The following is an 11,160-nucleotide window of genomic DNA, read 5'->3' as shown; positions in this document are numbered from 1 at the left end:
TCATAAAATGACAATCGTATACTTATTTTTCCAATTTTACCCTCACTTTTGATGCACAATATTTACATAAGGAGGACAAAATATTGACATAAGGATGGCAAAATAGTATTTTTGTACCTATTAAACTTTTTGCCCCTTTTTTCCTATTTTGCCCTCACTTTTGATACACAATATTTACATAAGGAGGGCAAAATAGTAATTTTGTATCTTTTGAAAAAATAACAATCATATCCCTATTTTCCTTATTTTACCCTTACTTTTGATATACAATATTTACATAAGATAACAAATATGCACTTATTAAGAGAAATTGTCTCACCATCATTTTTTCATCCAGGTAATTGAAATGATGATGTTTTTTGGATAGTTTGAATGAACTGAAGCGGTTGCGCTTGAAGAGAACGCAGGAGGAGGTGGGCGGAGGTGGGCGGTTGAAGAGGCTTTAATTTTATACCTTTTGACAAAATCACACTCGTTAATAAAAAACAAACAATAAAATGAAATTGTTCACACATACAGAATGTGTACTCATCTTTTAGTTAACTTAGAAAACAAAGAGTCTCGGAAGGAAACATATACTTCAAAACAAAAAAAATATTTGCTCCAACCTAAAGACAAAGAGGAAAAACAAAAAATTCTCTACCGCTTGGGTTTCTCATTAAGATAGGACGATTATTCTAAGGAAACTTTCATGAAGATGGTTTGAACTAAATTTATTTTAATAAAAAAAAACATGTTATAACTTTATTTAATGAAAAAAACTTAAATTTAAAAAAAAAACTCTTAAATTTTAATAAAAAGACAAAAAAAAAAAACTTAAAGTTTAATGAAAAAAGACATAATTTTAATATTAAAAAAAACTGACGCATGGATCTGCACGCCCCTCACACAAGTTGTTTATGAAACTTATTACACTATTTATAAAATATATTACACTGTTTATGAAATTTAGTGGTACTACACTATTTATGAAACTTAACGGTACGACACTGTTTATGAAACTTAACGGTACTACAATGTTTGTGAAACTTAATTGTACGACACTGTTTATGAAACTTAACGATACTACACTGTTCGTCCAAGATTTTCAAGTTCTTTCACCAGAATGCAACGAAAAGATAAAAAAAAAAAAAAACATGATAGAGATCAACATCCACACCGTTAAGGTCATGCATGGCTAAAAGATGTAGTTCTGAATCGAACGGAACCCACTTCAATTTGAAATTTAAATTTAGAGGAATAAAATATGCTTGGATTATGTCAAATGGTTATGCAACTGAATGATTGGTTGGGTGCTCTTTGCATGCGCCTTTAGTTAGGTTTTTATTTTGTTATTTTGTTTTTTTTTTCTTATCCATATCATTAAATAAAGTTATAACATGATTTTTGGTTAAAACTCAAAATTTTGAAATCATTTTCATTAGTTTTTCTTTATTCTAAAACCTTGTAAAAGTTAACAAAGATATCTTTCACCATAAAATATTCCAAATTTGCTTGTGCTTCATCTAGTTAGAAATTTTTATGTGTATGTTACATTTTCACATGTTATTTAATTTACTCATATTATTATGCATGTATTTACTTATTAAAATTATATTGTCGGTCAATTATATCTATTTTATGACATAATGTAACAATATGACAATCCCACTAAAAATTGATGTTGTTTACGGTTGGTTTGGTATTGTTGTGCTTTGAAAAAAAGCTGCTGCGAGAATAAGCGGTTGTGCTGTGAGAATAAGCGGCTGTGAAATAAATCAGCAGAATGTTTGGTAAACTTTTTTGTAAAAGTGCTTTTGGAAAAAAAAAGCAGTATGATAGTAGGTCTTTTCATTAAAGGAGCACTGTAGCTCCGTATGCTTTGAAAAAAAACCAGTTTTCCAAAGCTGCAAATAGCAGCTTCAGCTTTTTCCTTTGATTTCAGCTTCCAAAATAAGCCTTTTTTTTTCAGTTTACCAAACACCTAAAATACTTACAGTTTTTTTTCATGGGTGCTTTTTTTTTTAAGCACCTCACTCCCAAACCACCTCTTAAACCGTTCAAAGTATTTGTACATTTTGACAGAAAAAAAAAAGTATTTGTAAATTTGATTTTGAACTTGTTAGACAAAAAATAATAAAGTAATATTAGGAAGACTCAATTTATAGATTAAATTTTAAAAACTTAAAAATATAAAAATTGATCATTGGTTTATTATTTAAATATTAATAAACGTGTTCATTTTTATTACTAATAAAATTTTCTACATGTCGTAGCCACCACTGCAGGAATATGACAAAGAAATGAAAGAGGGGAGAGGCACAGAGTCCAAGGATTTCAATACAAAACAGAAACAGTGGTAAGAATATAAAGACGAATGGGACTTCTGTAGTTTTTCACAAATCGGGTTTTAGGTCTACACGTCTATAAAGCCCCATAGAGAGGAACACCCTCCCCCCACAAGGACTAATGAGCCCTTCCAATCCATCATGACTCTGAAGAAGTAAATCTATGGAACAAAAAAAAAACGAACACATACTTTCATATCCTAGCTAGCAAACTCGTTTCTCCCCCTTGTTCCCCATAACACTGCCACAAGTCCCACCTTTTTGAAAGCTCATAAACTTCCCAAAAACCCAACTATTTTAGAGAGAGAGAGAGAGAGAGAGAGAGAGGTGTTTTTTGAGTGGAGTTAGTTATGAGTAATTGGTTGGGATTCTCTCTGGCTCCACACTTGAGGATCCATGAAGGATTTGGTGGGAGGGAAGAAGAACAAGAACATGTAGGAGGTGGAGGCTTCTCTTCTGAAATGACCATCATGCCCTTGCGCTCTGATGGTTCTCTCTGTGTTTCTGCTGACCCTTTCAGCCGCTCTAATGGCTCTGAAGGTATTGCATATAAAGTAGAAGTTTTTTATAATTATTTTCTGGGTTTTCTCTTTCTGTGCATTCTTTTTTTTAGTATTTTCATATGATTTGTATAATTTTTGGAAGATTGGAGATATGAGAACCAAATGGGTGCAACAAGTGAGACAGCTGCAGACCCAAACGAAGACGGTCCAAAGCTTGAAGATTTCTTGGGCAGCTGCTACTCCAGCTCTCCTCCTCCAACTGATGAACCCAAAGCCTACAACTTCCACACCCAGCAAGACCAAAACCAAGACTCACCCATCTCCCAAATCAACGTCAACGAGTCTCCCAACTTCACCACCACCACACCCAGCAACGGAGAAATCGAACCCAGCAGAGATCACTTTATCAATAATCAACCCTACACCCATTACTGCAATACCCTGAACCCAGCACAAAGCCTTGTCCCTAGTAATGGCATGTACAAATCTTGGTTGGGCCAAACGCTGCCCTTTTGCGATGAGAAATCATTATGTGGTGGTGATCATCAGTCCGCTCTCTCACTCACCATGTGTCCAAGCTTGCAGAATGGTAATAATAATAATAATATGGGTGTAATTTCTCATCAACAAATCCAAATAGTAGATAACAAGAAAAGGGCTGTTGGGAAATCTCCTGCTAGAGAACCAGTTCCTAGAAAATCTCTCGACACTTTTGGTCAGCGTACTTCTCAGTACCGGGGTGTCACCAGGTACAGACCAACTATTTACTTTCTTTTCCTTTTCTTAGATTTTCTTTGTCGATACAAGCGATGGTGGATAGCCGGAAATTGAACTCGGAAGCTCGAGTACAGAAAGAATGCTACTATGAAAATATTTTCCTTTTTTTATTAACTTTTTTGTTTTTAAATTTATCTGTTTTAGGCATAGGTGGACTGGGAGATATGAGGCCCATCTGTGGGATAATAGTTGCAGAAAAGAAGGGCAAACAAGGAAAGGAAGGCAAGGTGAGAAAATTGTTATTAAAAGTATTTGGTTTTCTTTTTATAAATTTTTTTGGGGTACGTTTGTTTGTAAGAGGAATATACTAACGGTCTGGTTTTTATTTTTTTTCTTTTTGTTTTTCCATGCATTTTGTTATGGGGTTGGTCTTTCTTCACACTATTGCAATTGCAGTTTATCTGGGTAAGTGAATCTTTAGCTCTGAGCCTCTGATACCAATTTGCATGTATTTTCTGTATTCAGTTTTTGGACGTAACTTTTATTAATCGATTACATTAAAAGATATGCATTTTAATTTGTGAATTTAAAAAAAAAACTTCCATATTATTCGTTTCCCCTCTGCAAAACGATCATCAGGCGGTTATGATAAGGAGGAGAGAGCTGCTAGGGCTTATGATTTAGCTGCACTCAAGTATTGGGGTTCAACTACTCATATAAACTTCCCAGTAAGTTTTGGTCTCTACCACTCTTAAGATTTGGTTTTTATTTATTATAAAGCGATCGTTGTAAACTAAGTGAAAGGAGAGGGAGAGATTTCGACCCGTTAGTTGTTGAATAAATTCAAATATCCTAAAAACTGAAACAATTCACCAACAAATTATCAAAACTATTATTTGTTTTCTTCTGTAATTTTCGTCCTGTCTCTTTATGCTGATCAGCTAAGTACTTATGAAAAAGAGTTAGAAGAGATGAAGAACATGACAAGGCAAGAATTTGTAGCCAATTTGAGAAGGTACATACCCTTTTACTATTTTCTGGACCATGATTTTCTTTTTCGAATTTGTAGCATCTTTTATATATTTATTTTAGTTTGAACTTTTTCTTGGTCTGAATGGCATCTTTTGATGTTGGTATTAGGAAAAGCAGTGGGTTTTCAAGAGGAGCCTCTGTATACAGAGGTGTGACAAGGTATGGCACACAGCAACTTTAATAATAGAGTTGCCATTATTTACTGCAATTCTTTTTTTTTTTGCAGCCTTTTCAATTATCATAGTCAATAATAGGCAAACATTATTAAAAATGTCCATATGATATCAAACATTTCTAAATTTTAGTACATTATTAAATTCCAACCTCATCCAATTTCCTATCCTTTTTTTCCCCTCAAATCTGTCAAAACCAAATTATTTTCTTTGTCCTGACAGACACCATCAGCATGGAAGGTGGCAAGCTAGGATTGGCAGAGTTGCTGGAAACAAAGACTTGTACCTTGGAACATTTAGTAAGTTGATTTCACATAAATTAAAAATCCCTTATCAATTTTGAGGACTCTCTAGTACGTTGTTTCCTTATTTTATACGCTGAAATTTATTACCATTAAATTCGAGTTTTGGAACGAGAATCTAACAGTAAATTTTTTTAGTGTTCATAGAATACAGCGCAACATAATATAATTTTGTCAATGAATCGAATTTATATACGACATTTTGAATGATTATGATGATGTTCTTGGTGTCGATTAATTTAGGCACACAAGAAGAAGCAGCTGAGGCTTATGACATTGCAGCAATCAAGTTTAGGGGCACAAGTGCTGTGACCAACTTTGACATGAGTAGGTATGATGTGAAGAGGATTTGCTCAAGCTCCACCCTCATTGCCAGTGACCTCGCCAAACGTTCACCGAAAGACTCAGCTCCTCCGGCCGCAGCGATCGAGGACTTCAATTCCTGCGCTTCGTCTACTTCTCCACATCCCCTTTTGGCCATCACAAGTGGTGGTGAACCTTCTGATGACTTGGCTGACATGATGTGGAACAATGCAGCAGAGGATCATTCAAACACAAACGCACCATTGGGTGCCTCAAGCCCAAAAAGTCATGAGTTTGGCATTGGAGGAGGTGATTATTCTCATGCTTATTTCTCAGCAGGAAATAATGGTGGGACTGATCACAGCAGGCTTGGAAATCTTGGTTTGGTTCAACAGGTTCCTATGTTTGCACTGTGGAATGACTAATCATTGTGAATTAGCAAAAGTAAGGAACACAAATTAGTCTCTAGGAATTGGTTAATTTGTGGTGGAAATTACGGTAGCTAGCTAAGTTAGATTGTAGAAATGAAGAGCAGAAATGTAACATGGAAGTTAATCTGGGTTCATGTTTTGGTGTTACATCTGATTAACTGTAACCGATATTGTTTAAGAACAAATTAACTGAAATTAGTGGTGACTCATGTTGTTCTGAGATCTGACTATAGAATCTAGCCAGCTGACCATAAATATCCCTTGAAAATAAAATACTTAATTAAGAATTTAGGGTTTTTTGTTGTGTACTCAGTAATTTTATACTTCCGAGTTTTTAACTGTTGTATTGTCGGTAAATATATAATATGAAACCACGGTTATTCACTTCTTTCGGGGGCCAAGAAGAATCACATAGGGTTTCGAACTCGAGACCTCGGGGTTTTAGTTTTAAGGAAGTTTTGTAATTCGTTCTTTAATACTGTTCTACCAGCTCGTGGTGTCTTTTTATTATTATTTTTTGAGTATATTGATATTTTAACATTAGGAGGAAGAGGAGTTTGGCTAAACCATACAATGAACAACTTAATTTGCGATCGAATTTACCATTCATGAGATTCGAACCTATGATCTTTTGTTTTTAAATGAAGAGGAATACCAGTAGACCGTATTGAATGCTAGTTTCTTTTTATTATTAACTAAATTGTCTTATTTCATGCCTAAAAAAAATCCAATTTATCTTATTTTTCTATTAAATTGATATTAGTTCGATCTGTTGAGCGGAAACGTGGGATTTCCAACGTTACAAAAATTTAAAAATTTTGGGCCGCGCCACGTGGTACTTTGTGGAGCTTCAGATTCTAAAAATTTGAATACTTCAATTGCAAGGATTAATCCAACTCTACAAATTACCCAAAAAATTAAAAAAGAAATTATTAAAAATATTCAAAAAACTTACAAAGTCCATACTTATGAATTCTTATAAAGTTTAACTCAATTGCAAATTAAACATTTAAAATTAAACAAAAATCTACAGCGATAATTATACATAGAGAAAGATGAAAAAAAACATTAAAAGATAAAAAATATATTGAAAATAGTGATCGTTTTTGTTCTTATCCCTTCTCCTTTCAAACTGAAAGACATACACAAAAATAATTACTGTTTTGAGTGGAGGGTAAACGCAATTTTATTGCCTTCGCCCTTCATCAATTGATATAATGCTCTAATTAGGAGACTATTGCTATAAATTTAGTCTATTTATTTTAACGAAAAGAAACAGAAAAAAAAAATTATTATATCATGCTGTGTCACTTGGAAGATTGAAGTAGACAATTCGAAGTCCTTTTTTTTTTTGGTCATTCAATTCGGAGTACTTTGGATAGCAGTTGAGTAAACTGTGAAAACGATGGAAGCTATTAGATGAAGACCAACTTGACAAAAGTTCTTGTAATAAAGAATGAATTAAGTTTTTCTTGGGAAGGTAAAAGCGGTGACATCAAATATTTGTTATTCTTTGAGAAGAGATTTGACTTACTTTATCAAAATATAAGTATATTTAAAACGAAGAAAAAAATTCTTCTCATGGCTCATGTAACATAAGTTCTACTAGGTTGAACATTGTAATTTTTCACCTTGAACGATGTTTATTTTTCGAAATACGTACTAAATAAAATTCGTGATGAATTTAGTTCTGGCAAGTAGTGTCTTGAAATAAAAACTTTATTTGGTCACAACACAAGCAAAGTAATGTTGTAAAAGCTGTTTCTAAGATTAATTTTATTGAATTTAGGCCTCAAAATCGTAGGCAAACTCATGCAGTGGAATTCTTTCTTCTTGGGCAGCAAAAGCGGTGCGTGCATGGCGGTTTGCTAAAATACGCAGGTTACGTAGTACATTATGACGGAAAAGGTCAAAGAAGTGGGGGCACGTCCCTTTGACTCGCGGAAAAGAAAAAGAATCCAGCCAGTTTTTCCTGATAAGCTGAGACTGAGGAGGTGCGGTGCCTTAATTTGCGTGCCCTTTGGCATTTTCTGATGAACTGTGCAGCAGTGCGCCTCTCTCTATCTCTGGCAAAAGAGTAATGGTAAGATGAATAAGTTTGTAGAAATTGATAATTGAATTATTATTTAAATATTAATAAATATAATTATTTTTATTAATAATATATTATTTAGTTAAATTTATCTATAAATTTAGTATCTTTAAATTTTTAAATCTGACCATAATACGATTACATATGTTATACGTTATTATACAAATAAAAAAATTAAAAATTCTTATATAATAATACAATCTAGTAATTTGATTCTAATGGTATTACTACTCACAAGTAAGTAAGAGATTTTATATTTAATTTTCGTTAAAGACGAATTTAAATGATTTTATTACTAAGTATTATAAGGTTAAACTCACTTTCCCTTCCCTGCTTATAAATCTTATCGATTGTTAAAAAAATAAAATAAAAAATACATGAGATACTGCACATTGAAAAATCTGTTCGGTCGAAGGGTCTGCAGGCATGCAGCCAACTAACCCATCAATCAAATCTAAAGACAGGTCAACAAGTACTTCGCTTCAATGAATTTGGATCAATTAAATTTCGTTTTTAATACCTGAATAAAGCCTAAACGGGAGGACGTTTTTAATGAGATATTTTTGAAAGAATAATGCTAGTTAGGCTAATTGTTGGGACAAATAAAAAATTATACAATGTATTATTAATAAAAAATAAACGTATTAATCATATTTAAGTAATAATTTAATTATAAATAATCTATTCATATTACTCTTTAGATTTGATTTAAAAAGTTGACTTTCTTAATATTACTCTTTTTGAAAAAGTAGATGAAAATAGTTTTGAATATTGTTCAAGATTATGGACTTTACAACAAATTGAATATAAGTTTGGCAAGTGAAAGCCACTTAATACTATAGTTTACTAATTTTTATTTTATTTTATTTGTGAAAGAAGTCTTATGTTTGATTCTCGCCAAATGTACATTTGAACATTATTGCTAGTCTATTTCCTACTATGTTAGTGTAAATAATATCGCTTGTTTAAAAAAAAAAATTTACTAAGTGTAAATCCAAGAAGAATTAATTGTAAAAAAAGTTGGCTTAGTTTTTAAGGCTTCTTTTCTAAAATTTAGAGTTCATTTAGAAGTGATTTTAAAATGACTAAAAACGATTTTGGTGAAAATATTTTTTTAACCAATTCTTAGTACTTAAAAGTGTTTTGTATAAAAAACACATAATTAGTGCTTATTCAGAAAGCACTTCAAGTGCCTTTAAAACCCACAAACATTTTCTTTAAAAACACTTCTAAAAGTGTCCTTAGATGTCAATTTTTATACTATTGAGTTGGAGTTTGTTTTGCCAGAAATCTGTAGCACGTGCTTTTAAATTTTAGAGAGTATTTTGAATTTTTTTAGGGTGATTTTGTATAAAATCAATCAAATGTTATGATATTGACAATATATCAATCAAATTTATTTCAATTATAAATAGGTCAATAAGACGTTAAGCTACATTAAAACACCTTAATCAAATGAAAATTACTATTCATGCCATTGTCATTTAAAACACCCAACCTCTTCATATGCCTCATTGTAAACCGCGTAAAACACTATCAGACTTCAACCTCTATCGCCTTGCAGCCATAAAACGCCCTCAGACAACAACCTCCACCGCTTCCCACCACCTTCAACCTCCATTTTTTGGCCTCACAACAACTGCCTTTCAACTTTGTGCCACTCCGAAGGATTTCATACTTTTGCCCTAATTTTGACGAACGATTCCCACTTGCGCTTGAGAAATCACGATCAAGTTATTTTTTTTCTTCCTATTTTCTTCTTGTTCTTCAATTCTAATGTTTTAGGTTATTTAAGTTGTGTTTTTAAGAGATTTGGTGTAATTTTGCACATTACACCTTTTTTGGTTTTGAATTTGAGCTTGTTTGGATATTAAAATCAGTTTGGGCATATTACAGATTTAGTCTATTTAGATATATTTGCTAGCTCTGTGTATGTTTGTTTATTCATGGTGGTTATGTCGTTTAGCCTAATCACCACTCCTCGTGCTCTTTTTCTTAGGTTATGTGCTCCATTTCAAATTCTAAGTTTTGTGGATTCAAACACTGCAACGCAATGTCTGTTTCCTATTCTACGATTGTACATTGATATTCAAAAAGTTTTGTGAATTCAGACACTGTGTTCTAGTGTCTGTTTCTTGTTCTGTGATTGTACGTTGATATTCAAAAGTTTGTGATTTACGCAGTGTCTGTTTCTTGTTATGTGGATTCAGACACTTCGTTGCAGTGTTTGTCTCATGTTCTTTGATTGTGCATTGATGTTCAAATAGTTTCCATGGATTCAGACACTACGTTGCATTGTTTGTTTCTTGTTCTGCGACATGCGGTTTAATTTGATGCAAAGCGAAGAACTTTACTAGGGCTTGACATCTCGCAAATACTCTTGAAATAGAGGGGTGCCTTCGGGTACACGGACACATGTAGTGCATGGCTGTCGTTAACTCGTGCCGTAAGGTGTTGGGTTAATTCTCGCAACGAGCGCAACCCTCATGTTTAGTTGCCATCGTTGAGTTTAAAACCCTAAGCAGATTGCCTGTGATAAGCCAGAGGAAGGTGAGGATGATGTCAAGTCATCATGTCCCTTATGCCCTGGGAGACACACATGCTACAATGGTCAGGATAAAGGGTCACGATCCTACAAGGGTGAGCCAACTCCAAAAACTCGTATTCAGTTCGGATTGTAGGCTGCATTACAATACAACTTTATACACTACAATACAATACTCGATAATATGGTAGAAAGAAATATCTGAATCTTTCTACAATACTATTGTATCTCTAGTCTGCCCATTTCATTTAAGACACGAAATTTTTATCCTTTTTGATATTCAAAAGTTTATGTGATTCCGATAATGTGTTGCAATGTCTGTTTCCTATTATGTGGATTCAGACACTGCAACGCAGTGTCTATTTCATGTTTTGTGATTGTGCATTGATATTCAAATAGTTTATGTGGATTCAGACACTGTGTTGCAGTGTCTGTTTCCTGTTTATGTGATTGTACTTTGATATTCAAAAGTTTATTTGGTTTCGACACTGCGTTGTAGTGTATGTTTCTTGTTCTATAGATTCAAACACTTCATTGCAGTATTAGAGAGAGAAGAGACAGTGAAGAGGAAATAGTTAAGGCATGGTTGGACATAACATGTGTTAAAATATAGAGAGAGATAAGGAAAGATGGATAGAAAAGTCAAATTCCAAGTATTTGTAATCACTTAAAGCCATTGTGACATTCATCATTAACCTAGGCCTAATTAATAAAAATATATCATTGATTAAGTCT

General features: G+C 33.1%; 1 protein-coding gene across 1 annotated transcript; it reads left to right on the top strand.

Moving 5' to 3' along the window:
• Nucleotides 1-2,387: 2,387 nt before the first annotated feature.
• LOC126583798 (AP2-like ethylene-responsive transcription factor AIL1) lies at nt 2,388-5,993 on the top strand. Its single transcript, XM_050248321.1, has 9 exons — nt 2,388-2,867; nt 2,973-3,579; nt 3,752-3,834; nt 4,004-4,012; nt 4,187-4,275; nt 4,489-4,562; nt 4,688-4,738; nt 4,975-5,051; nt 5,298-5,993. The coding sequence occupies exons 1-9, from the start codon at nt 2,678-2,680 to the stop codon at nt 5,780-5,782; spliced, it is 1,665 nt and encodes a 554-aa protein (XP_050104278.1). The 5' UTR covers nt 2,388-2,677; the 3' UTR covers nt 5,783-5,993.
• Nucleotides 5,994-11,160: the final 5,167 nt, after the last annotated feature.

This window comes from Malus sylvestris, chromosome 9 (genome assembly GCF_916048215.2).
Source record: "Malus sylvestris chromosome 9, drMalSylv7.2, whole genome shotgun sequence".
In the NCBI taxonomy this organism is placed as follows: domain Eukaryota; kingdom Viridiplantae; phylum Streptophyta; class Magnoliopsida; order Rosales; family Rosaceae; genus Malus; species Malus sylvestris.
This window is presented reverse-complemented; position numbering and strand designations above follow the sequence as displayed.